This window comes from Pollicipes pollicipes, unplaced genomic scaffold (genome assembly GCF_011947565.3).
Source record: "Pollicipes pollicipes isolate AB1234 unplaced genomic scaffold, Ppol_2.1 Scaffold_3447;HRSCAF=4054_pilon_pilon_pilon, whole genome shotgun sequence".
Taxonomy (NCBI): Eukaryota; Metazoa; Arthropoda; class Thecostraca; order Pollicipedomorpha; family Pollicipedidae; genus Pollicipes; species Pollicipes pollicipes.
This window is the reverse complement of record NW_023596297.1, coordinates 802,861-830,150: the sequence shown is the minus strand read 5'-3', so window position 1 is coordinate 830,150 and position 27,290 is coordinate 802,861. Positions and strand designations below refer to the sequence as shown.

General features: G+C 50.5%; 1 protein-coding gene across 1 annotated transcript; it reads right to left on the bottom strand.

The window, feature by feature from the left end:
* Positions 1 to 11,982: 11,982 nt before the first annotated feature.
* LOC119091452 (uncharacterized) lies at positions 11,983 to 26,829 on the bottom strand. The gene is made up of 3 exons (XM_037214251.1): positions 23,310 to 26,829; positions 23,015 to 23,263; positions 11,983 to 12,075 (listed from the first exon to the last, which is right to left on the bottom strand). The coding sequence occupies exons 1-3, from the start codon at positions 26,736 to 26,738 to the stop codon at positions 11,983 to 11,985; spliced, it is 3,771 nt and encodes a 1,256-aa protein (XP_037070146.1). The 5' UTR covers positions 26,739 to 26,829.
* Between the last annotated feature and the right edge of the window lie 461 nt (positions 26,830 to 27,290).

Sequence of the window (27,290 nt, the reverse complement as noted above, 5' to 3'; positions counted from 1 at the left end):
TGATGCTCAATTGACACTTTAAAATGTCGAGAGATTAAAAACGGAACACTGTTCAAAAGTCCTTGAGAATGAGACGGCTGTCCATAAGTGCCCCCGAGAACTTAGTCACCGGCTGCAACGGGATTGGTTTCCCGTGCTGCCGGAACCACACATTTGCGCAATATCTTCGGTGGGGATGAATGAGGGGTTCAACTGCTTTAGCTCTCGAGAAGTGGAAACCAGTCAATGCACCCTAACTCTGGAGACCAGCGATGCTAGCTGCAGCTGTCGCGTCGCAGGCCGCGTGCTCGCTGCGCGAGAGCATATAGCAAAGTCGTCAATGACGAAGGCCGGCCGATCGACGGCGACCGACATCGCTTGCCAGATTGGCGAATAGCGGTGCAATCAGCACTCCACCTTCAGGGACCCCACACTCTTCAACTTACGAAATGATGTGAGCAAAATCGATCGATAATGAAGCGGATCTTAACTTGATTTCCAAGGTTTTATAATGAGGATGGCCATATTGCCGGGCTATCGGGGTGCTTCTTCCCCGCAGCGACTTACAAAGGGTGAAGTAGCATATTGTTATAAACACCATCGGGCCCCTCTGAGGCCCCCCTGAGGGCCCCTCTGAGCAACAGGCTGGAGGCTGAGGTCTAACTCCGGGCTCTTCGCAGCGGGCTCTGTAACGCAGCAACTGTGTTCTGTGTTGCCACTTTTGCGGCGTTCTGGCAGCGCAGAGATACGCTTAATGCACGTCCGGCCTTGGGACGTTTAGCGCCCCCACGTACCCACGCGCGAAACACGTTAAACGTCTCTGATAGTGTGCCGGGCGAGAGCCTCCGCCCGCATAAAGGCAGTAAGGCGCTTCCTGTGGCGCCCTTCCCGTTGAAAGCTCTTAAAGTCCGCTCGCGCGCGCAGCGAGCATTCTGACACTACTTCGACCACAGCGAACCGAGATGCCGCCCGGAGCAGCCCACGTTTCGGGAATGATCTGGTAAATCCCAGTAGGGATGTGACATGGGCTATGGTGACGTCACGTGATCTCGGGGGATGTGACAGCACTCCTGGGATGGTGACAATGGTGCCTTCACTCTTGTCTCAAACTGGACCGGTTTCCCTAGTTAAAAATTCATTTTTGTGGTTTATTGCTCAGCACTGTCTCATCTCGGTAATGCAGCCGCGGCGGGAGGTAGCTACTCCACACAGAGTCGACCCTTACCAATCATGCAGAAAGCTACTTGCTATTCTGAGGTCTAACCACAATGTTTAGCCGGATGGCACCGAAAGTTACGTGCGAGTTTCGGTGCTGCAAACGCGCACTGACTCATTGCTGATGCACTTCTCTGAAAGTTGATCGCATGTGTTGATCACACACTCCATACCGTGTTGTGGGTCTTCTGACCTAAAAGCGGAACCCGAGGAAGAAGTTCTGACCACAACCGTCGCACTTCCACCGTCGGCAGAGCGACCCCAGGTCGACGATATAATGAGCGCAGCATTACCCCACAATGATACGAATGCAGGCGGGCATCGACAACCTGGAGCGGCGAGCGAACGACCGGTGACCGCGCAGGCACGCTGTGGCGGGCCGCCAGCAGAACACCATGGGCTAGCGAGTTCGCTGGGACGCCTGTGCGGGGAACTGCGTAATCCTTCAACGCGTAGTGTGAGTTTCACGCCAATTTCGTCTCCCTGGAGACAAACGGCGCAGGGCCTGCGCCGGCGGACAATAGCCTGAAAGTCCTGTGCACTGGACCTTATTGATCTATAGTTACAGTGTAAAAGAAACTGAATGGGGTCGTGTTAAAAGGGTGCTAAAGCACGATGATGAAAACGTCGTTAAGTACGGACAAATGTCGACTACACAGGGTATCAGGCTCGGTGACTTCCAGAGCTTATAGCCAGCAAAGCAACCCGTAACGAGCGTGATTAAAAATGTTTAAACTGTGCCAACGATGAGGCTGATAGGAGCTTGCAGCATAAGCCGCGAGACTCGGCATCGGGAAATAAGGCAGATGTTCGCTGGGAATAGTTGTGCCCAAGCCGGCGCCTCCACTCGCCTCGTGGGCGAGGCAGCGGCTCTCGCCTGGACAACATCTTTGTCCGGCTGCCTTGGCCCACTCTTGGTCCGCGAGGTGGGCTCGCTTCGCCTCAGGGGCACGTCTCTGCCTGATGTCGCTCCAGAATCTATGCCCCGCGCATCCCGTACAAGTCCGGGAGCACGGAGAATGGGGAGATAGTCGGAAATGTAACCGGCGGGAATGTATATCATGTCTATTTCCACAAGATCTACGCTTAGGTTTGTACGCTCAGAGAACCTATTTGCATTGGGTCGATTTCAAGCAGGCTAATTTCAAAGGATTTTTTTGCAGAGCGTACATCAGTGCAATGTTCTGGTAGTCTGTGCATACAAACCACTTATTGCTGGCCGTTGCTTGCTTAGCGGGCCGCCCTTAGCAACATTTTGTGCAACGGATCTGGCTATAATGATTTGCATCCTGATCGCCCAGTCCATCGCCACAGCTTTTTAAAGGTCCACTTTATCATGTCATATAATTACAAACTTCATCAGAATAGGCATTCTGAGCATGCACGTTGATCGCGCAGGCGGTTGAAAACGAGCCTTCATGAACGTTTTCAACTCAAACTTCGATCATCTAGGTCTTGCGGGGTATAACTTCATATGTCATGACTTTGTGGGCATTTGGGACACATGACATGCTGAAACAGGTGGTACTTTCGCAAGTTCTGTTGAGGTAGGCATTCTGAAGAAAAAATCCCTGTTCGGGTAGGCCTTCTGGACAAAAGAAGACCTTTTGAAAGCTATTTTTGACAAGACGTTTTGAAAACAGGTCTTCGGAAAAGGGCTTGTGAGCACACTGTTCTGGGGATAGCATTCCTGGAAAAAAGCCGTGGGAAAATAGGCCTCTTGTTTGTAGAACCTTTGTGCGAGCGAGCCTTCTCAAAATTGATATTTTTAGCGTAGGTGTTCTAAATAAGCATTCTGAAAGAAGTATTTTAAACACATGCACCTGAAAACAGATCTACTGAGAGGCACATTTATAAAAATCACCTTTCTAAACCAAGTCCCTCTGAAAATAGACTCTCTGTGACAAAGCCATTTGGACCTAGGCCTTCTAAACATAGTTGTTTTGAATCTAAGTATCTTGACTGCAGGCCTCCTGACAATAAACCTTCCGGCACGTAAACACAACGCCCCCACGCCGGCCTCCTCGAGGGGCGCTGATCGCAGCGCGGCGCGTGGCGCATGCCCGGCGGTGTTGGCTGCAGGCAGGACTGCCGCGGCCGGCCCGCCGCGACCTCTCATTGGATCTGGCAGCGCCGGGCGCGCGGGGCCGGATATAAACCGACAGCCGAGATCCGCCGGCTCGGAACCAATCGCCGACAGCCAGCAGCATGCCGCGGCCCGATCCCCTCTCCCGTCGACAGCCAGCAGCACCCCGCTGCCCGGTCCCTTCTCCTCCCCGCGGGCGAACGGCCGCACGGCCGGCGCCCGGTGCCCAGCGGGCTCGCTCACTCGGCGTCAGGCTTCGGCGTGGGAGAGAGGAGCATTTGAACGGGGTTGAAGAAAGACAAATTCCTTAGACAGTTATTGCAAGTATTGATACTTTCAGTCCGGGTGGATTTTCTGTGAGACAAGTGGTTAAAATGGAGCGAATCGCCCCAGCCTGCTGAGTGAACAGCGTGGTCATTTTTACTGATCAAGTAAGCTTTAGTCCAGCCTTCGCTGTATGTGAAAAGCACAATGATGCTCAGAGAGAGTAGGAACAGTTGCCTGCGCACCAACTACACTGTTTTTCATGGGAGAAAATTCATGTATGCGTATTTGCTCACCCCTGCTGACCTTCCATCCTTTCTATTCCGAACGCTTACGAACCCCAAATTCCCTGCCGCCAAGCTTTAACACCTTCAACCTTGATTGCGAGACGGACGTGCTTTTTGTCCATGAGACAGATGTACCGAAATGTTTCGCCTGTTGGCTGGTGGTACGCGCGGAAACCTCCCGACCGCCCGGCGCATTACATGGAAAATAGGCGCTGTGCCGTGCGTAGGAACCACACTCCTGTAATGTCAATAGTAAAGCCCGCTGTGAATGGCCATCACAAGAACACCTGCTGACCCATTTGACACCCCACCAGCCCGCTGCCCGTCGACTCTGAGCGTTGTTGATCCCGCCCGCCGACTCTGGACGCCGTTGATCCCCCTCCGCCGACTCTGAGCGCTGTTGATCCTGCCTCACTCCAATTTCTTCGTCATGTTCTCTGCGCTAGTACCCAGCAGACGGCAGCGAGCACGGGCGATAAAAGCACCGCACTGGGTTGGGTCGGCAGGCCCGGTGTAGCGGCGCTGGTGACCCGACCCGTCCTCTGACCCAAGTGGACTCGCCACGGCCCTGACGCTGTGACCTCGGCCAGGCCGCCGGCTCCGGGCGGGGCCCAAGGGAGGGGCTCAGGTAAGGTGCATGAACGACCCACCACCCGGGGGGGGGGGGGGGAGCAGTCGGCCATAGCCGAGCGTCCTCGTGTCCGGCGAGGAGTGGTGTACTTGGCATGCGGGCATGCTAAGGTTATGGCCAGTCCGAGGCTATATGGTATGGCACGGAAGTCCGCTCCGACAAGAACGGTACTCTAGTTGGGAAAACATGGCGTATTGCGGCACGCCATTGAAAAGGAACATTTGTGTTGATGCTCTAATGAATTGATATTTAGCGGGGAAATCTAGCCATAACCATTTCCACCTGGAGTAAACGTCAAACGGCAAACCATGCGAATGTTTTCGGCCCCTCCGTACATTTTAAAGCTATACTTAAATGGTCGCCATATTTCCTGCATGCATATAATCAAGCGCGTTTTTTTTTTGTCACGTGAATGATTTCTGTCCACGCTAGCGTGCGCGGACAGAAATACCAAACTAAATATGAAACCCGATACCTGCAAATTAAACTTCTCTAACATGAATGGCCAGTATGCCACTAGGTAATAGTTCACGGCACACAACACAGGAGAGCGCGCAGCCATCACCCATTACTTCCGACACTGGACCTTAGGTCCGAGGCCTAGTTGTAAGAACGTCCGATGTCAAAAGGCGAAGTTATTTTCAAAAGGATTTTAAAGGCGTGCAGAAACACCCGGTGTGATTAACATCCCGCGAGCGCATAATTCAAGGTGTAAATGTCATGCGCTCTGCGTGAGCAAAGTCCTCCGAAACTTAATTTGGAGTAACATGTTTGCTCGCCAAACATATCCAAACTGAATATCATGCCCGCCATAAGCTAACACTTTACAGAAGTTCGTAGCAATCACCCATCCCCCGCTTCCTTACATCGGGTGTTCAGCCAATGTAACGCTGAACCCTGGACGCTGAACAGATGTTTTTCATTTTCTGCCTCGCGTACAGACCGCAATGGTTCCATTGTGGTGTTATTCACATCAGTAATGTTATAGCACCGGTCTGAGCCCCCCCCCCCCCTCCCCGCTCCCACCTCTCTCCCACCTCCCTGAGCCGCCCCCGCTCTCTGTTAGTACGTTTTCCTATTAGCTCTTTGATCTCGGCTGATGAGTGTAGACTAATTTCGCCTGAATTTCGAATGTAATTAAAGTCTAATTGGGTGTCTGAGTATGGCCTCACGTTTGAAATGCGAAAAAACGGCCGTGATGCCGGACTCGCGATCATCTTGTTCTCTGTCCCGGTATTTATTTCAGCGTGGAGCCGAGCTGCCGCAGCTCGCGGCCCGGAGCGCGCTCCCGACGCGCCCTGGCCCGTCAGGAACTCGTTGGCAATTAAGCGGCGCGGTGTTAACGGCAGCACGCGCTCCCGACACGAAGACCGTGTCCAATGACGTAGCACCTCGAGCGGGGTGTGCACAGGGTTACGTGCGATCGAGGGGGGCCATTAGTGCTGCACCTTGAACGATGATTGTTACCAATACTATGGAGGAGCTTGGACTAATTACTTGCCCCAGAAGAAATGCCAGCATTTGAGAATGGTATACACGTCTGACATAATCACAATGGGGGGCGGAAAATATTATGTAACGCACTAATGAGCCTGCACTTACATACATGTGGCAGATGTCGTGCCTGTCTCGACAGGAGCGCTTTTTGTTCCGTGGGTAAAAAAGATATTTGTAGAGCATTGCGGCATGTAATTACTCCTCTGCCGTCCTTTGCATAAGCTACGAACAGGATTATGCGCCATCCCTTCATGGCTCACAAAAAATGTCCGTCGATGGGGGTAGTGGGGCGGGGGTGATGATCTCATCTCTCAGCAGGTGCTGTTTAGGCGTGACACAATCTGCCAGCGTGGCGAAAATAATTCACGGCGACAGCGACATCGAAATCTGCGCCTTGCTACAATATTGCTTGAGCAATAACGGACCGTTCAATGAAGGCCAGCCTTCGAGATTCCACCAAAATAAGACAGATGTAGCAAAAGCAAACCCTCTGCTGACCGTGCGCCTCCATCCTGCCATGCAGAGGCGCAATGAAAGCCTTGGTGTGCGGCGGGAGCGGGCGCAGGGTTGGCAAAGGGCCCCGGATGGTGAAAGGCCCCCACAAAGAAATGATTTGGTCCGGTGAATTCGTGAATGCACGGTATTTTCGTCATTTTTCCATTTTCAGCCTACTCTACTGGAACGGAAGCCAGAGAAGCTACCGAAGGACGCAGTCCCGATCTAGTTGAAAGTCAGCAAGCTGAAGGAAGCCGGCGTTGAATGACTGCATGGTATGAGCCACTGGCTCATTTACTCTACGCGTTCTAACTGGGCTTTTTCTCAACCAAAAGGACTCGGGGGCATTGTCATATCTGTTCTGGATGCAGCAGTGATGTCGAGGGCTCTGTGAACGTTGTCTGTAGTTCGAAATGGGCTAAAAAGTATATTAACATGACCAAGCCGTTCGTGGGTGGGGACGTTTAAATCCTCATTCAGAACTGGTTGGTGAAAGGTCATCTAACATTGCCTTGGGCATGCGCGCTCCCAAGTCTCAGAAATAACGACCTCGATGTCCGGCGTTGCAGTGTCCATGGGTACCGCGGTATCAGCCCCGTGGCTAACACTATGTGACGGCCAACAGACAGACGAAGATGACGCATTCTGAAAGGCGCACCTTTTAACGCTTGAGGACGTCAATTCGTGTGCTTAGGGGGCATTCCTAGCGGATATTCCACATGTGCATCTTTTTATTGATAATGTGAACGGATGAGCATTTACAGCACCGCAAACTGGTGCGTGAATTTGGTGGTGGTGGAAGAGTATGGGTAGAATTCCTATTTTTCGTGCTGTTGTAGCTGTTGCTCTGTTCATAGGACAAGGCCAAAATAATAAGGGTGAAATTTACGCCATTGTCTTATCTTTGAATGCTCACAATTTATTTTGAACGACTTTCAAAATGCTATTTCACGAAAACGGAAACATTATTTACGTCGTTCTCGCCTGATCGACGCCCGCCACCTGGTGTTATCTGCAGCGCCCAACGCCACTCCGTTTTACGCAAGCTGCAACCCCGGCCATAGCTGTTGCTGCTTCTAAGATTACTAGCGTGCATGACCAAAACTACGTCATGGAATGTGCCTCACGACTCGATTCTGCAAAATGATAGTCTTTCTTTCAAAAAGGGGCTGATGTTGTTTCATTTTGATCCCACTTCGATCTTTTCTGTTGAACGGAAAAAAGACCCGTTATTGCTTTGCGAATGGTTTTCCGGTTGGCCGCGGGTGGAACACTAGGGGCACATCATCGTTCTCGGCCAAGTGTTGAAGGGTCATTCCGCCTTAGCGCGGGGTGTCTCCCGGCTGCCATTCTGGGTACACAGGGTCGGGGGCCCCTGTTCGGTCTGGAGGTCCTTGGAGGGATGTATCATACAATGGTCTCCTCCCTGATCCGGGAGGTTTTCGGTCCCGGGCGGTTGGCCCAAGATTGATTCAGAAACCCTCGTTGACGCAACGGGATCCCTTATCGCCACAAGTGGCCCATCATTGGTACGGAGACTACAGTTCAGCTGAACGGACCCTTAGCTGAAACGGGGTGGAGCGTCCCTGTTTCGTACCGAAAGCCCTTATTGACGCAGGGTCCCTGCGTTGTCTCATTGTTAACTGGTCATAAGCTCCCATATGTCATTTCATTTTATGGGGTGCCGCAACCAACGCAAGAGGCCTTGCGGCTTTCAGGGTTTAGTTCGTGTCCGTGTTCGGCAAATGTTGCCGCAGGACAATGTTGCTTGAAGCAAGCCCAAAGAGGGGCCCGAAGAGCCCCTCTTTGGGCTCCCTTCAAGCTCCGTCAAACACAAGCACAGCCCCCGGTGGATTCAAGGCCACTTGCCGACGCAAGGCACCCCGTTGGTCACTGAAGGCCTCTGACCGACAAGGGGCATCAAGGACAAGGGACCCTTTACATCGGCGCAAAGGGCCATTTGACTGACATTTGAGGACCCGCAGGTATAAGACCTCTTATGCTACCCGCGGCCAGCCCTTTGGGCTCTTCGATACCTTAAATTGTGCCCTTAATCGTCAATACCGAAGGATCCGGGGCCTCCTCGGAATTAAAAGAGAGGGAACGTGCCCCTGTGCTTCCTGCTTGCGTCACTGCTACCAATCTCAGGGACAAATGTTTTTGACAGGATTTCACCAGTGGTAGGTTCTTTCGCATTTACAGGATTGTTTCCAGAAGAAATGTGGGCGATTCCAGTGAAGATACAAGTGCTGTGAGGCTGAAGGAGTTGCACCGTCAAACTTAGCGTAGAAATGAATGGGTGGATATGCCAGCACTATGCTCTAGTATGGGGCTATTAATATTTGGGAACAAATGGGAGGATTGACGGTGCAGTTTGAAACCCAGGGCGAGGGAAATGGACTGGGATTGATCAAACGAACGCATGCTTCTTGAACTGGCCCTGCTAAAATAATGTTACATGGTTTTTCATTATTGTTTATTAATACGCGCTCGGGTGGGGGTCAAATTGGCCCATCGAAGTTTTTCCAATATGGTTTCCGAACGGCGCGGCGTAGTCACGCCAAATTTTGCACAGCTGTAGACAATTAGATAATAAATCATTTGGTATCAACAATTAAGATTTACCTTGTAAGGTCACTGACCTATGGCAGGTCAAAATCAAATCATGGTTTCAGCGAAAGCAATTTCTATGGAATCCTTCAATCCGATGCAGCAACGGAGTGTTACACGAAACCATACATCGCTGAGATGCTCTCTTAGAGAACAAAAATATTTAATGAGCAAATTGCGTTGAACTAAGGTCAGTTATGACGGTGAGACCAAGGTAAAACCAACCCGTTTTATTACTCTAGGGCTTGCTGTATGGGATAGTTTCTGGTGCTCATTTCGAATTTATTGATACCATGCACCGCATCATATATATTCCATGGACTTCTCAGAGGTCAGAATAGGTCGTTGACATAAAATAACCCAGGTCAACATTCTGTTTTAGAAGCATACTGCCTAACGTAATCTTTGTCGGTTATTCAAATGCAAAACTCGGAGCAGTCTCCTATGATTTTTATCGCCATGACCTGCAAAAGGTCAGACAAGGTCACTGCCCTTATATGAGCATGTGGCCTTTTGCTCAGAAACACTTATCTAGGTTCTGGGAGCACTTTGGAGACCGACCTGGAATTTGACCTTGTTTGACCTTATTTGACCCGAAGGTCATGACTTGTGGACCTGAAACTTGGGCCTAAGTGAGTTCACGTACAGGTTGACATGATGTAAATTTGGCGTCTCTAGCTTTCTTAGTTCCCGAGGTCTCAGGGGGGTTATTGACCCCCACGCGAGCGAATAGTATCTTGCCAGCCACCCGGGCGCGTGTTAATTGATTTCAGTGAAGAAAGCCTAAGCTAGCTTTTCAATTCATTTAAACTAACTTATTTTAACTCCGCGTTCTTAACATTCTGTATAGCAACTATGCAGCTATGCTGAATGGGAGTAACGAGGCGCCGGCACAGCATCCGGATATCCGCCGCCAGCAGAGCACCGTCAGAGGACAGCGGCTTCGGAAGAAGAGTGATCCCACCTGGTTGGTGCCATCAGAGACCCTCTGGCAGCGGCCGGTCGTCGGCAGATGGCCCGGGAGGGGGCCGGGGTCGCACCCGCCGCGGTTCGGACGAGGACGGAGCGTCCCCAGGACGACGCGCCACGACTGTGATGACGAGGTGAGACACAGTCTCCGCTGTGGATCCTGATCACGCCCCGCGGCTCCCCTCCGCGGCAGACGGTGCGACGCTTCCGGCGCGGAGGCGTGCTCACTGTTACCTGCGCACCATGTCAGACGCGAGGAGGTGCTCACGGAGCTCGCGAACAGATGTACACGGAAGTGAAGCACACGCCAGTCGACCGCGATTCTGGGAGTGCGATCACCTTGTTCGCGTGCAACTTTTATTTCAACATTGGGCGGTGCGACCTCAATCTGCTCACTCGGAGCACGTCTCCCAATCCAATTTTAACCGCCTGAGACTCAACAACGGTTACGGCGGCTAATGGCTCTGCTGGCAACGCAGTCGTGCACATATCCTTTCATAGAGAGAAACGATATGTGCGTCGCGCGGGGAAGCAGTACATTGAGAAAGGTGTCACTCAAGGTCTATTCAACACCTTAAAGCGTAGGTTAAATGCTTGGATTTGCATTATAACTTGACAAACTTGAATTTCTTCTCAGTAGGTGTACGTAGGACGCAGTGTGTACGTGGGATGCCTGGCCCCGTGTTTTAGGGACTTGCGACCTGCACTGCAACCATGTACGTTGAAGAGGGTTTGAGAATAGCCCAGCTGTTATGGATTGACCCGATCACGTGCATTACAATACAATTCTTCTTGACCAATCCACACCCTGAATCGTACATCGCCACTGCAAAAACGGTAATGCCGGCAGCCGGTGAGACAGCTGCGCTCGGAAGGTCACGTCAAGGTTACGAGGACTGCCGTACCAGCAGGCCAGCCCGTCAGTCAACGGCGGTCATGGGATCCACGTTGAAAAAGGCGCAGGCCGCAGCCACAGCACTCCCGGCCGATGAACGAAGGACGGAGTGTTTCACTTAGCTCGAGCATAGACCCCCCTCCCCCACACATACACACGCAGATGAACTCCACAACCCTCACGCCACTCCCCCCCCCCCTTCCTCCTGCATCTCCCAAAATGTCGTCGAGCTGTTCCCACCGAGAGCATCATGTTCTTGAGAAACTACCAGAAAAACAGCAGAACAAAAATGAAGCACTTAGCACTGTGCGCAAGAACTTGTTTTCAAGAGCTGTTTTTCATTTATATTGTGTATTGTCCACGTCGGAGAAGAGATCCATCCGTACGGTTACCATAGGTTAATCATTCCGGAATTGAGCTCGTCCTCCTCCAGAGGGTTCACGGAACTTCGTCACCGTTGACGACATAAAGAAAAAGAAAAAAAACAAGAACTTTGACCTTGCGATAGTGCGTGTCCCCAGTCCATCCCCCCCCCCCCCCCCATCTTTCTTAATCCCTTGACTTTTGACATTTTCCAAGTACCTGATCTGCGCGCACCGCTAGTTCCTTGCTACGGGTGACCAAATAGCCGCTGGTTGTCACAAGCTCGCATGCGACCCCTTTCGGGCGTCAAGAGCTGCGGTGGGTCGGAGGGCCGTCCACGGCCGTCTGTTGGGGGCGGCGCCCGCCCGACCCCGCCGCCTCAATCATTCAGAGCGGCCCCCGCGCCCTGGTACGCTTATCGTCACCGCGCCGCTCCTAGATCGGCGTGACACGGCTGAAGGCTGCGGACCACGCAGCTGTACCAGACGACCCCTGCGACCGACGACGCTGGTCGCGAGTGGGGTCTCCGACCGGTGGTGCTCGTCGCGACTGGGGTCTCCGGCCAACGATGCTGGTCGCGAGCGAGGTCTCCGACCAGCGGCGCTGGTCGCGAGTGGGGTCTCCGACCGACGGGGCTTGCGGTGAGAGGCTCCCGGACCTACTGAGCTGCGCTGAAGGATGTTAGACCCACTTAGACGCAGTGCAGGATCTCCGTCTCATCGGTATCCATTTCCTGACACAGCGGTGGGTCTCCGACACGCAGGAGTCCGCTCGGGAAGCTCTCCTGCGCATGGGGGGCGCTTGATTGAGAGCTCTGCGCTCTAGATTCCAAAGCCGCGGGAGACGCGAGCGCGGCGGCGCCTTCCGTTCGGAAGACGGACGGAGAGGACGCCCACGTGGGCCGCTGGCCACGTGGGAGCCACAGCGTGGCCGGCGAGGCCGCGGGGCCAATTAGGATTCTGCTGAAGCGGTCGGCCGGATGGCTGTGTTTATAGGTGCGAATCAGATCGCCGACGCCAGAGTTCGCGCTAGTCGCAAACTCCGCAATTCGCGGTAGTCGCAAACTCCCGCAGCAGCAGTCGTCAGGCCTTGAGTGGAGCATCTTTATGGTTTGTAGACGGTGATGATCAAGGGAACGGAACGGGTTGCCTCTGTCGAAGAACCGCTAGGGTCCGGTGTGGAAGAACCGCTCTGTACTACGATACTCTGTGCATTAATGGCACCAGCTAGAGAGTCCATTGTCGCAACATGTAATTTGCAAAGTGTCAGCGAGAAACAATTTCCTAAGTAAAGTGTACGGAGACGGAGTGCCGAACACCAATTTAGTACTAACGTCCTGGCAGCTTATCGTGCCCATCAGATAACTTCGACGGCAGCTCGTCGCTGTCGCTTTTCTGAGTGAAATGCATTGCCACAGTCGCTTGTTTTGCAAACCTAATCAGCCGCTCACCCACTTATACCTGAATTCTTTATCTTTTAGTTGGTACTTTTAAATTATTGTTTAACTGTTTACTTTTATTAAGTTTGTAGCTTGATTTTAAGAACTGCATCCGTGGACACTTTAAGTACGTTATTTTATATCATTTAGTACGTACACACACAGACACACAAGTACATATATATATATATATATATATATATATATATATATATATGACACAAACGATGCATATTATTTGGATGGGCGTATATATTATCTATATTGCACTAGCTTGCAATTATCAGAGTTGGACGCATGGCGCGGGGCCTCGACCCATCCGAGCTCCTGCTCCAGCGAGATTTCTACAGAGTGGAGCGCTCGCTGGTCGGGCGGCCTCCGAGCCCCGCTCGGTGCCGTTCGGCTCTGTTCGGCGGGCAATCACCTCAGGCTGATCACCTCAGGCTGATCATCTCATACATACGCAGGCTGGTAAGCACAGTCAGCCGACATGATCGGCCGGCTTCGAGTGGGCTGCCATCAACCTGATGACAACCTCGGCTCGCTGAGCACATGCTGCTCTGCAGCAAGGTATATGGTGAAGGCTGGTATTTGCTTAAGATATGAGCATATAACATTCCTGTCTCCTCCTATACCGCTTGTCTGGTGTTTGTTGTCTATGAATTGGCAATGTCTAGGATATATATATATATATATATATATATATATATATATATACGTCCTACTTCAACTAGCCATGCTTCATTTGTGTTCTCCGTACCAAAAGATGTTTTCAAATAGTAGTGCGTAATTTCTTATTCTTTAGAACCAAAAAAATATATGTACATATATATTTATATATATATATATATATATATATATATATATATATATATATATGTGTGTGTGTGTGTGTGTGTGTGTGTGTGTGTGTGTGCGTGTGTATCCTAGATATTGCCAAATCACAGACAACAAACATCAGAAAAGCGGTCTAAGAAGAAGGAAGAATGTTATATGTTCAGATCCTACGCAAATACCAGCCTTCCCCATAAACGTTGCTGCGGAGAAGCATGTGCTTCATCTTCATGCATTTGGCGCGTCGTGATGGATCGTGCTTTAGCTGACATACCGGGAGTGTCCATTTCAGGAGACAATACGTCACTGGTGGGTCCTCAAAGCTGACAGCCATTTGAATTGCCTTTGTACACCAGGCTGGAAACGCGGAGTTTTGACTTCGAACGGTTCAACACTTAGCTTTTCAGTACGGTTCACACATAAAACGGGGCATGTATAAAAATGGCCGACTTCCAGGAAGTGAGCCCAGCTTGTTCACTTGACTTATCAGCTCGGAGCCCTCAGCTGTGGGCGTAGCTTTTGGCAGAATTGTTCGATTTTCAAGTATCTCTAAAATGACTTATTTGGGCCAAGGAAAGCATAACGTTTGTAGGAACAACCGTTTAATGCCTGATTATTATTAATGATAGGAGTGCGTGTGCCTGAGTGTTCCTTTTCCGAGATCGTCTGTGCCCGACAATTGTCCCTGTGCAAGAAATTTAGCGTTTCCGACGCCCTGTAGTGGGAAACATGTATGAGACATGACGTTTACCAATAGGAAGAAGAGGAACGACACGAAAATAGCGGCAAGACCGTGATGCTACACTTACCTCAAGTATCTTATCGCGTTTCACACATGCTATGACACACAGCATGTCCAATGCCAGACCACCCTTGCCATGATGTGCATAATGTTTGAAATAGCGGCAACGCACGTCCTAATGAATTTCGAATCAAACCTTGCCAAAGAATCAGAACGATGCAAATTAGGTAATTTTTGAAAACGTAGGGAGCTATGGGTCTAAGTCATACGGGGGACTTGGGGCTGAGCAGTACGAGGATCGGCACACCTATGCGTTTCAACAGACGGTGTGAGAGGTAAATGACGCGCTCATAACTCACGCGTTCGAAGTGAGCCACGCAACCTCAGAAGATTACTTTCGCCTGACCGCAGGAAATAATCCATATGTGTCAAACATATGCGATGGTGTTGTTCAAATTCACCTAACTGCTGTTCTGTAACCAAATAACTTGTGTATTAAATCATATCTGGGTCTCTAGGATTTTAACCCGATTTCGGGCCGATCCGCAGGACAAAACACATATATGCGGCGCAAACGACGAAAAACATGTTGAACACTCAGCATCTGACGCAAAATTTCAGAGGCTGGTTTTTCCCCTCCATTCTTTTTGGGCGGAAAAAATCGGCTAACTTTAAATATGTGTGGGTAGAGGCAGCCTACGTCATGAGGCCAAACTAAGTCTTGCGTAAGCCTATGAAGAATGAGGTTATAAGTGCCCAGTATGGTCGGAATTCATCCACAGATGGGCACCGTATTATCTGTCAGCATTTAACATACCAGGAGACGTCAGATGTACGACTATACGAAACAATCAATACGCCGTACGATAAGGATATGTCCTATAAAATGACGGATATATGTATATATATATATATATGTGTATATATATATACATATATATATATATGTATATATACATATATATATATATATATATATATATATATATAAATCGTCGTATAACCAGCCACTTCCGGTGTGGTGAAGGTCAGCTATGTAGAGCTTGCTAAATGCCAAATTAATTAGTTATGTAGAGCATGCTATACGCTTTTAATGCGCCCAAGCAGTCAAAGAGAAACATCGGAAATTTCCGCAAACGTTTGCCAAAAATCGCACAACTCGCTAACAGTCGTAAAGGTATGCAAGCCTCGTGACCGCGGGTCTGTTCAATACGTTTTACCTACTCTGGGAAACAACTCGCGCGGGCCGCTCGGAATGCCCTTTGGAGCGGTGCGTTCTGAAGCGGTGTGGCTCGTCTCCACGGCCGCGAGGCGCTGCCCAGCGTCGCGGCGAGATACGACCCTACCAGCAAGTGACACGGGAGCAACGTCATTCCCAGACCCTCACACAGGCGCGCGGCGCCCCACCGCTCGGCAGATGAAAGCAACAGGTGGCTGTGAGGGCGGCGGCCCGCCCCGCGCCGCTCTCAGCCGAGTGGTCCAATCATTCGTGGGTGAATGTGCCGCCTGGACGGCGTCGGAGCAGGCCACAATGGCCGGCGCCGGCGGGCGCGGCAGCCGCGGCTCTCCGGACGCCGCGGCCGGCGGCGGTATTCAGCGGCAGTCGCCGGCGCCGACCCTCCGGCCGCGAGGTTCCCACTGCGGTGATGACGCGTCTCCTGCCGGCCGGAGGTCGCCATGGTTACGGCGCAATCCCCCAGCCATGTTTTCTCAGCCACTGTCTGTTCCGCCAGCTGCGGACGCGGCGGCATCTGAGTTCGGGAAATTTTTCCGCAATGGCAAGATTGCTGAAGGTAATTTTCTTTTGTGACGTCGACAGCTTCGTCTGGGGATCCCTCACGCAATTTGTTCTGTTTATCTAGCTCCCCCGCCACTACCACTCCTCCCCCCCCCCTTACGGCCTTCAGCACGCAATGGCAGCCTCCAGGTCCATGTCACCCTTTCAGAATGTCACCCACTTTGCCAGGGTACCCTCTCACGTGTTTCTCTCCCTCCGCCATGGAAACAGGGCCGAACTAATCCAGGTGGCTCTCTGCCCTAAGCTGTTCTTGAAATCAAGAAACTTTTGCCCTCTAAATTGTCTATGTTTTTGTAACTTTGATTCCCTTTTGGTGAAAAGCTTGAATTTTTCACTGAAATCGGTCTTCTTCACAGACCGAGGTTCCGTTTCAAAATTTATAAAGCTACTGAGATCTTCCATTCATGGATATACTTAATACTCCGCTGAATTCGGTCTCTTTGACGGCTTTGGCAAACACTCGACAAGACACTCGGTCTTTGTGGCACCATTTTCTGGCGTGATTTTGGCACGCCGCCCTTAGACGCCGTGTGGCGATAGTACTGCAGCGCTGCTTCCAATAAGTTGCCTTCAGCCGTACCGTGCCCACGACATTCCTGAACGGCGGTGTTGCACTGGAGTCGCCACGGAGCAGCGATGCCGTGTCTGAGACATGGCCTCCACCCGGTGACGTCCGCAGCGTTACCACGCAGCGGTGACGTTCCCGAGTCGGTGCCGGGCGGTGCTGCTGTGCCAGACACGCTGCCGTCATACGTCATACTGTACCCATGCCATTACCGGTCAGCGACAACCTGACATGACCTGACTGAGGCCTGGCCGACAGGTCAAGCCGCTCTGCGCAGGACGCTACCCGTCAGCAGCCCCCTGCCCGAGGGTGGGGCGAAAAAACAATTTTGGATAGTGCAAGCTGCAACCATTAAAACACTTGCCTGGAACCTTATAATGAGCGTGTGCGGAGTTTGAGGCCCATCTGAGCAGCCTGGATACGGACGCCTCGGTGCTGCATGAAGCGCTATAACGTGCCTCGGGCGTTGCAGTCTCCAAAGGCACAGCACCGTTGTGGTCGGTGCTTAACATCAAGCGGAGACTGCCGCGCGGGAATAGAAAATGGTATCAGCTCTGTAGGCAATGGCTGATCCAGAAACTAAATCACCACAGTTTTTAGATCTCACCCAAAAAAAGGATTTACTAGGGACCGGTAGGCCACATCCTGGCCTTATTGCAAAATAAACACTTTGGATTTGGTGAACTTTATTTTTCAGAAGACTTCTTATTTTGGAACTGTCTGCAAAATGTGAAGCTTTTGAAGAAATATATTCGACCCTAAGTAGGGTAGCCATGGCCTTTTTTATAAATTTATTTCGAACGGTTTGTATGGATGACTCTGGGTTCATGGTACCTGCTAAGCATGGCTTGTTGCGTGTACCCCGAACCCACCACCCAATTCGTACCGTGCAGTTCAACGAATCATTTTGCCTCCGCCCTTGCGCCAGACAGGGCTGCGGAGGGTTTTACGTGCCGCACAATGCTGCGACACGGCCGCCCCGGGCCAGGGTTGACCCTCGCTGGCCAGTTGCCAGCTGACCTTTTCATTTCAGGCTGGCCAAACAATGCGCCAGCTCTGGGACTCGTACCCAGTGCCGCTGGATTACGAGTCCAGTATCTTTCCTCTAGAACACGGTGGCGGCTTATGATTCCTTACGAGATCCACCACTTGCTGTCGGGTCACAACCATAGCAATGTGATGTTAAAAGTCCTCCTGTGATTGTCTGGGCATCTTCCAGTGAATAGCTCGCTCGGGGTGTCACGTAATTAGCCATTCACATACTTGAGCATCTGGTGATGCCAGATCATTGCAAACTGTGTGTCATTGGGCTTTACGACGCACTCAACTGCTGAGGCTATATGGCGTCGCCTGCTTCAGACCCTGGCAGGAAGGGCGGGCACCGCGGGGAACCGAACCCCGTACCTCTGGGTTCCCAGACGCGCAGTGGTTAATGCAAAGCCATTAGCTACTACACCACCGGCACCCGCATTGAAAGCTGTACCACGTTTGGTTTAAATAGTAGCATTTAAGACACCGAGTCCATGTGGCGAGCAGCAACTGCCGGTACTAAGATCAATCCGAGTCTCAATTTAAGCTTCCAGTTAGATTTCGAAGAAGGATTGAGAAAAGTGTGCGGATTTCCATTACCAATTCATTCAACAGGTCTTCTCACACATGTGAAGCAGCAGCAGCGATGAAACAAAGACAAATATCAGGACCTTACGACGTCCATATCACTCGAGTTCGTCTGTGTGGAAGCTCCATCAACGATGATGTTTTTAAATTGGCGAGCCGCTTGGTGCAAAACGATCAGAGTGTGCAGCTGTTCCCGGCTGAGCACGGATTGCGAGGTCTCCCTGGCGAGCTCCACGCATCAGTCGACGATCTGGGAGTAGCCTGGAGACTCAGGCAGGTCCAGGGGCTGGCCGGCTGACATGGCTCCTGACGCCGCTGGCTCAGCTGTGTGTCACGGTCACGTGACCATGTCAGCGCAGGACCAGGCCTCACAGTTAAGGTCTGGATAACGAGAAACACGGACGGGGCGCGAGCCTCGTTTCCGAACTTCAGGAATCCTGCCCGCTGCCTTCTTTCCCACCGCATTCCTGTCGTCAGCCGGCATGCCCTAAGACGCGTTTTCGAGGTGCGCGGGGGTCACAACTATGGCTGTTTTGGCTGCAGCCTTAACCGCTCCACTTTGAGTGTTGCGTGAAACCATATGGGGCAGTGGACCCCCTGAACGTAGGCGATCAGCTGCTTTGGTTCCCCACTTGTGTCCCCTGCCCCGGCATACAGCGCAAGTAATGTTGAGGTCCACGTTAGCCAGCGGGGCGATTAACGGACCCCAGGTTTCATGGTTCGTTAATGCTGGTAACGGGCCCGCTACTTTGCCCTGACAGTAGCGTCCTGATGTGACATGCCGGCGTTGTTGAAATAACGCCGTCATATCCTAATATTTGTGTTCCTTTGTGAGCTAGATGCTGTTAAATAGGATCGAAGCTGACTGGCAAGTAAGTCTATCATGATAAATTTGCACTCGCCTTCCAAAATCTTATATCTCTTGATTCTGCGGTAGGGCTAGAACGAAGCCGGCGGACGTAATTTGTCCATTTATCGGGACAGGCCCCTCATGAGCTTGGCTCTCGCACTCTTGGCGACATGCTGAATCCGCCACCGCCTATAACGCTCCTACCACCGTCCTTTCCCGCGAGGAAGGCTTCGTCTGGTGTTAGCTACCGACTACAAAACGTCTCTTCGTCAGCTATGCCTTGCTCAGTTGGTCTTCAGAAAGCGACGTCATGCTGATGCACGATTAGCCAGTGATGTCTGGTGAAATCGCAGGCTGGTCTCTGGCTCCGCCGTCACATCGGTTCCAGGCGGTTGAACAAGTTGAACCCGAGCTTGCCGCGACACTAACAGCAAGATGAACACAAGATGCATCACCTGCATGCAGTACAGACGCCAGCCTCTTCCCCCCCAATCACGTTCAATGTGCACACTTAGCGCATTGCACGGCGATGACAGAAACAAGCCCTTATGACACCCATCGGGTTAACAATATATATATATATATATATATATATATATATATATATATATATATATATATATGTGTGTGTGTGTGTGTGTGTGTGTGTGTGGTGTGTGTGGGTGTGGGTGGGTGTAGGTGTGGGTGGGTGTGGGTGTGGGTGTGTGTGTGCGCCGTTTGCGGTGTTTTCGACTTCCTCAAAATTCGGGTACAACAAGTTGCTGTCGGTTTTCTGAACAAACGAAGTCAGGTGCGCTGTGAAACTTTAGTCATGATCTATGCTTATTTCCAGGCGTGTCTGCCTCCTATTTTTGGCTCTCGTCTCTCAATGCTTCGTGAAGACTGAGCCCTGAGTTCTGGTTGTCATTGCCTCATTGGTAAGAAACAGGCTCTTGATCCTGGATCCGATTGTTGCTTTTTTCTTTTGCGAAGCACGGGTGCTGATTACTGGTTCCTGTCCGTTCTGCCGTGAAATACGGATTTGGTTTTCTGATCCTGGTAGTTCTGTCACTTAATCAGACTGCAACTGCTGGCTCGCTTTAGTTGTTGTGCCCACGCGCACCCTGAATTCAGGTTGTCAACAGTCCTTTCGTTAACCAAGCAATGGAGCCTGGTTGTCATCGAATCCTTCACTCTAATTAGATCTCCAAATCTCGCCTTTCATTGTTTCTTTTGCAAGCAAAACATCACGCTCTAACTTACGCCAGAAATGTGGAAGGCGGTGTCTTATCCCTCCAAAGATGAGAATGACGCCGCCGGCAAGATTTATGCTGTTCCACAAGACATTTAGGTACTCCAGTAATATCTCAGTCCAGAATTTCGGTAAATCAAAACCCATCGCATGCTGGCTTTGTTTGCAGTAAGCGCAGGCAATTATTATCCAAGACTTGCGATGAAATTGTGAATATTTGATACTGAGCACAGAAAAAATCGAAGCAATCTAACACGTAATCTGCATTAAACCAGCTTGCATTTTGAGGTAGGCCCTCAACAGAAATAAAATGCAGAATGCTCCAGACATCTAAAACTTATTTAGAACAAACCTCTAGACAGAGCTCCTTTGTTGGATCAGTTCACATTTTAAAGAAAGATAACTTAGCAGAAACCCGATGGCCGTGTGCTACAAGAAGGGGTGGCGCCACCATTTCTTCATTGGGAGGAGGATAGGACGAGGCTTGAAAACTGTCGCGACACTAGAATAAAAAATGAGTAGCAAAATAATCGGTTTAATAACTGGCGTTCTCGTAAATGATAATTGCTGTGCAATTTATTCACGTGCCTTGCGCTGCACAGACGCAAGACATGGGGCGCAGGACCCACGTCTCGGACAGGGGCTGAGCCCCACGCTCTCTGAAAATCTAGCTTTTCGAAAATGAATGATGGGAGTTGCCTGAGAAGACATAGCTCGAACAACTATCCTCACTTGTCCTCCCGAATTGTAAGTTAGGCTTTTGACATTGGCTAGAGCAGGTGATGCAATTTTAGAAAATTATTGACATCGCTCTTCTTTATTGAACTAATAGCTCCGAAGGTTGTCAGGATAAGGGGCCGGTCCTCCTGTTCCTACGAAAGAGAGAGGGCGTACCCCCCCCCCCCCCCCCCGTCCCTCGCCTGGCTCCAAATGACAAACCTTACCAGGACCTGTCATTTGGTGTGGCGCTCGTGCGTAAGTGCATAACGTATATGTTGTGTCGTTCCTGCGCTGGTGGGATGTTGAGCAATGAAAGCTCAAGCTTACCGCTTCCAGCATTCTAACATATTGCGCCAAATTCAGGAAAGTTAAGATCATTTTCGCTGTTGGGAGCCGCCGCGATGTGTAATGGCCAAGTGACAACTGCTTCCACTGCTCACATGACACCCAGGCTCCAACCTGGTTATGCAATGACCCTTGAGGGCTAACATGGACACAGCAGGCTCTGGAGCTCCATAAAATGGTGCGTGACGGTGTGCGTTGCGTGCCCTATCTAAGAGCAACCTGCACAGCTTCCCTTTTCAAGAGAGTGTTCCATATCTGAAGATATTGAATCAAGCATCGGATGTGACACAATAAGCTCACTTATAAATGTTGCCATGCTTCTAAGTGGAAAGGGCTGCTTTAGACAGCGCAATCTCTCTGTCTCGTAAGTATGCTTTTCAATATGCCACCGTTTGATTACGTCATAATGCCTTGCAAAACACTGCTTGAGAGCCAACTGACGGCCGTTATATGTGGGAATTATGTTCACGAAAGCTAGATATGAACGACTCGACAATTATATTTTTATTGACCTTGATCGCCGCATGGCCAACGGAATTGCGGGCTTTGGATGACGTTATGGTGCCGTCATGGATGCTTGGGTGAGATTGAAACATTCTCCCGGAAAAGTCTGTACATCTTCACGGGTGTGCAGCTAAAAAACTAGAGGGATTTAGGTCATAAGAGGGGCTGGGCTGTGGACTGCATGGTGAATGACCTTCAGGATGGCTATTTCAGTTTAAAACCCCATACAAATGTGAAATAGTGCTTTTAAAAGGAAATTATAAAAAGGGAGACCTCTATGGCCATTAACAGGGCGTTAAGTGACTGCTGTAACGCATCTACAAAATAACAAAAAACCGTTAGCCTTTGATGTTCAAATCACCTTAGCACCTCATCTTAATGAAACATTTGTTTCGACTTTCAAGCTTTGTCAAACGGTTGAACATTATACGTGTATACAGGTATCCTACGTTTGCGATGCTGAGTCTAAAGTCACGCAGTCTCCTTTCTTTTCTATCGTTCGTGTGTACGTAAGTAAGTATAAAACACGTTAGTGAGGCGAATTTGCTTGGAACTGATAGCCGATGACTGTGGTGGTTTGTCCAGGATCTTTCAACCCTTTGTCGTGGAAATAAGGGTGCACATATTTTCCAATATATAATCTAAAAGCGGCGAACATATATTTATGAAATATATTGAACTTATTAACGATCATGAATGTCACAAAAAAACACTGAAATTCTTATCACGTGGTGAAACTGAGCTTTACCAGGCCGCATCTTCTTACCTTATCTTCGCATAGCACTGAGTCTTTAATGAAGCATAAAACCTGCTTCGCGTAGCCAAAATATATTTGATCTGGAAAGCTTTCCTGGTTGTTTCACAAAAAACAGCCACCGCTTAAAGTGACGGGCTTAGCACTTCACATGCCTGGATATCACAAATTCAGTACCATCGGTATTACCCAGATGCACCAGGTAAGAACATTTCAGGCGCGTCCTGCTCACCGGGCCCAATCGCCCCTCCAAACAGATCTGGATCATCAAAGTCGTCGTTCTTTCCCTTCTTTTTTCCAAACCGGAATTTTCCTTTCTTCTTGCCTCCTCCTGCTCCTCCAGCGCCACTTGCGCCACCCCCTGCTCCACCGCCTGCTCCGCCCCCTGACCCACCTGCCATGCCCCCTGCTCCACCACCCATACCGCCTGCTCCCCCACCCATTCCACCAGCACCACCACCCATTCCATCTGCTCCACCCCCCATGCCACCTGCTCCGCCCGCCATTCCGCCAGCACCACCTCCCATGCCACCTGCTCCACCACCCATTGCACCTGCTCCACCACCCATTCCACCTGCGCCACCGCCCATGCCTCCTGCTCCACCGCCCATGCCCCCTGCTCCACCGCCCATGCCCCCTGCTCCACCACCCATTCCACCTGCCCCGCCATCCATTCCATCTGCTCCACCACCCATGCCACCCGCTCCACCGCCCATGCCGGCTTCTCCTCCCTCAACACCCATTCCGTCCATCCCTTCCTCGCCTTCTTCGTCTTCATCCTCGTCGTCCCCTTCACCTTCCTTCCGTTTTTTCATCACGAGACATATGATAAGACAGCAGAGCAGAAGGAGGAGTGGAATAAGTATTCCTGCGACGATAAGTCCAGTTCCTCCCTTGCCTTTCTTCATGGCTTCACCACCACCCTTTCCGCCTACGATGACCGATTCGGTGGTGTATCCGACGCCAACCCCACCGCCGCCAGTTCCGTTGCCGCTGGTGGTGGAGGACCCAGAACCACCAGGCTGACCAGTGTTCTGGCCAGGACCTCCAATTACACCATTTCCGCCAGAGTCTGTTGTCCCTTCAACGCCAGGGCCGGAGCCAGGGCCACCAGGGGTACCAGGGCCACCAGGGGTACCAGGGCCGTCAGGGCCAGGGCCGTTAGCGTCAGGGCCGCCAGGGCCTCCATTTTTGGCAGTGGTACCACCGGGTCTAGGACCGACCACACCACCTCCACCGCTTGGAGTGGTCGGTGTGCGCTTATTGCCTCCCGTTCCACCGTCACTAGTTGTCCGCCCGGGTGGTCTGGGACCAGGCCCAACAGGCGTGTTTGGACGAGTGCGTGTGCTTCCGTCAATATCGGTGGGTTTCGTAAAATCTGGCGGACGCGTTCCGGGCGGGAACGTGATAGGTCCCAACGACGGTAGTGTCCTGGTGTTCGGCTTGCGCGTTGTGGTCGTCGGCGGAGAAGGTAAGGGTGTAACGGTTGTGAACCTTTGCTGTGGAGTAGTCCACCACGGTGGTCGAAAGTGGTAAAGAGTAAATGTCGTGCCATTACATTTGCCATATCCTTTTGAAATGAAGAAGAGGCATTCGATTACCACATCTGTGGTTGACCCATGCGCTCCCGGCGCTTCAGTGCGTGGTGCCTTCGTAGGAATGCTTGAAAATACGTTCTCTATCGTCGTCCTCTTGGGTTTTTTTGTAGTCGTTGTGGTCGTTGTCGTTGTGGTGGTAGTTGTTGTGGTTGGTGGCGTTGTTTTCTTTGTTGTAGTTGTTGGTGTTGTCGTCGTCGCTTTCGTCGTTACAGACCAGTGTGGTGGATTAAACGTCGTGGTTGGTACAGTTTTGTGGGTGGTGGTTGTCGTTGTCGTTGTTGTCGTGGTAGTTGTGGTGAAATATGTGGTCCCTAGTGTGGATCGTGCGGTTGGTAAGGTAGGAGGAGGTGGCCACATGGGAGACTTTGGGCTTGGATCTACAGGTCCAGGCGTTGTGCGAGGGGGGATCACCACAGGAGTTTTAAAAGTTCTACGGGTGTATCTCGTTGGCCTTGGCGTGGTAGTGACGGTTGACACCGTGGTTGTTGTGGTGGTAGTAGTGGTCGTTGTTGTTGACGGTGTTGTTGTAGTAGTTGTCGTAGTTGTAGTTGTTGTCGTCGTTGTTGTAGTTGGGGTAGTGGTAGTCGTCGTTGTCTTTTCCTTGTGCGTCGTCGCCTTAGTAGTTGTTGTAGTGGTAGTGGTAGTGGTCGTGGTAGTGGTTGCGGTAGTGGTGGTCGGCGTAGTTGTTGGTGTGGTCCTTTTTGTGGTCGCAACGGCAGGTGCCGCAGTCGTCGTTGGTGGTGGTAAATGGGCTCGACAATATTCCCTGTCATAGTCGTGCTTGGTACGGAAAAAGGGTGAACAATAAGTTACCAGCGCACACCAAGGGTCAGCGCTGCCCCTCACCGTCATTTTCAACTTGAAGGGACCGTTCACAAGCATGTTTTTGGGGTCCATCCTCCAGTTGTACTGCAGATACAGACTTGCCCTTTGGTTCTTAGCCCGAAGTTCTGTTTGTTCCAGATACAACGAAGAGTAACAGAAAAGTCGTCTCTTGAACATGGAGTCCTTCGAACTTCCATCCCAATCTGCTTCATAGAAAGGATCACCATCTTGATCAAAGAATCCTGCCACCAGACCAAAGCAATCATAACCCTGCTGTACAATAACTTTTTCGTAATTGGGATCGGCCATGGTTTGCCCAGTCTTCGTGCTCAGATATTCGCGACCATTTATGTGAAGAACAGGACGGAAGCACGGGTCACTGCCCTTCATCAAAATCAATATAAAACGATAGCCGACGTCATCGCCGAACACTTGTTGTCGGGTATATTTGTAGCCTCCCACTACAATTTCTTCATCGTCTCGATCCGCTAAGTATTTGCCTTCTTCGTCTGCTAAAGATAGCGTTCGTGTGGCTCCATCCAATTGATCTACAGTTATGACTGACTGTCTCGTCTTATGTCGCCTCGGCTCTTCATTGCCTTCGTGAAAGTCCCTGTCATTTCTCACCTTTTTTCCACCTTCCACTTCGTCGTAAGTTGAGCACGTTATGTCGTTTAAAAAACGGCTCGAGCAAATACATTTGCATCCCCTCATAAATCCACTCGCCGGGCATGAGCTCCAATGATGAAATCGAGAGTAAGAACTTCCGCCCATAGCGCAATCGTCTCTCTCTTTCGTGTCGCAGTGATAGCGCCACCCAAGTATTGCTTCGTCGTGATGCGTAAATCGAATTTCATAATTCTTCGTGTACTTCGTGGCGTCAATCCATGGCTGCCAAATTGTAAATTTTGTGACAAACATTGGACCTGGTTCACGTGGATAGCTTGAGTGACTCGTACCAGGGTGAAAAACAGACTTGTATGTATAGTAGGGGAGAGAATTTGAGCCAGTGTTCTTATCCACTAACTTGTGGCTTGCGAAATCTTCTTCAGTTTCCTTCCTTCCGATCAGGCTTTGTAAATTACACGCGTAGCGTCCGGATGAAGTAGCCTGGTCCAAATTAACCACGGCTAAGGGATTGATGCTCACATAACCGTCCCTATCCGGTCTGAAAACTGTTGGAGAGTAGCTAAAGAGCAGGAAAATCATGCTCACTAGATATTCCCAAGAACATTCTGTTTCGTCACCCAGGATAAATACATAAGGTCTCCAAAGCCCATACATTCCATTTGGATAAAATGGCATGGAAACATCACATAATCCTGGTCTTCCTGTGTCTACACCTCTAGTGCTTTTAAAGCACACTGCCAACTTGAATTGTGACGCATCACATGAACTTCCGTAAGCGTCGAGTTCCCTGTATTGAACGCATGATTTCTTTCCGAGGTCTTCCAAAAATTTCTTCACTAATAGTTTTCTTTGTGTTGAAGGAGGGCTGACACCATCAAAGAAGTAAAGCACCACCTTGTCATCTGCTAATGGGAAGTCAATGATGGGACTCGACTCGGCTTTCGGAAAACGGAAACCAAAGAAGAGAATCAACACCGTCCAAAAGCACAAATTCATTTTAAATGATCATCGGCGTGTTTGGAATGTACGTGCGTGAACATAACCTTTTTACATTGTTTTTAAAACCAGGCAACCAAAGAACGGTTCTTTAATTTGATAACTACGGAAATATGCCAACGCAGTGCTCGAAAATATATTTGTAATCACGAGCTGAGCCAAGCATTCCTCTGACGAGAGGAAGTCATTCGTGTTTTTAGTACTTAACGCTGTGTTTAGCCCCAGAATATTGGATGAAACCAAGATAGAACGTGATGAGGAGTGTAATCGAGCGAGCTCAGGTACAGGAGATTAGAAGACTTCGGACAGCAATAGAATGCGACGTGTGATTTTCCATTCATAATTAATTTAGCGTGCTCTGTGACGCTATCAATCATGACAGATATGTACTCAATTAATGTTGGTTGGAACTAAACATAATATTGACCGTCATTTGAATTTTCCGACCCGGCAATAAGATCGTAGGATGACCGGAGGCTTGTACCAGACCCCAACGCATGAGAAGCTAGTAGCATTTCGACAACCATATTTACCAGAAACAGCGACCCATTC

Coding starts and splice junctions, on each gene's coding strand:
- LOC119091452 (XM_037214251.1), bottom strand. CDS start 26,738: ATGAATTTGTGCTTTTGGACGGTGTTGATTCTCTTCTTTGGTTTCCGT. Junction 23,264..23,309: donor CAGGGGGCATGGGCGGTGGA/GCAGGGGGCATG, acceptor GCGGTGGCGCAG/GTGGAATGGGTGGTGGAGCA. Junction 12,076..23,014: donor CGCTGGAGGAGCAGGAGGAG/GCAAGAAGAAAG, acceptor CCCCATGCGCAG/GAGAGCTTCCCGAGCGGACT.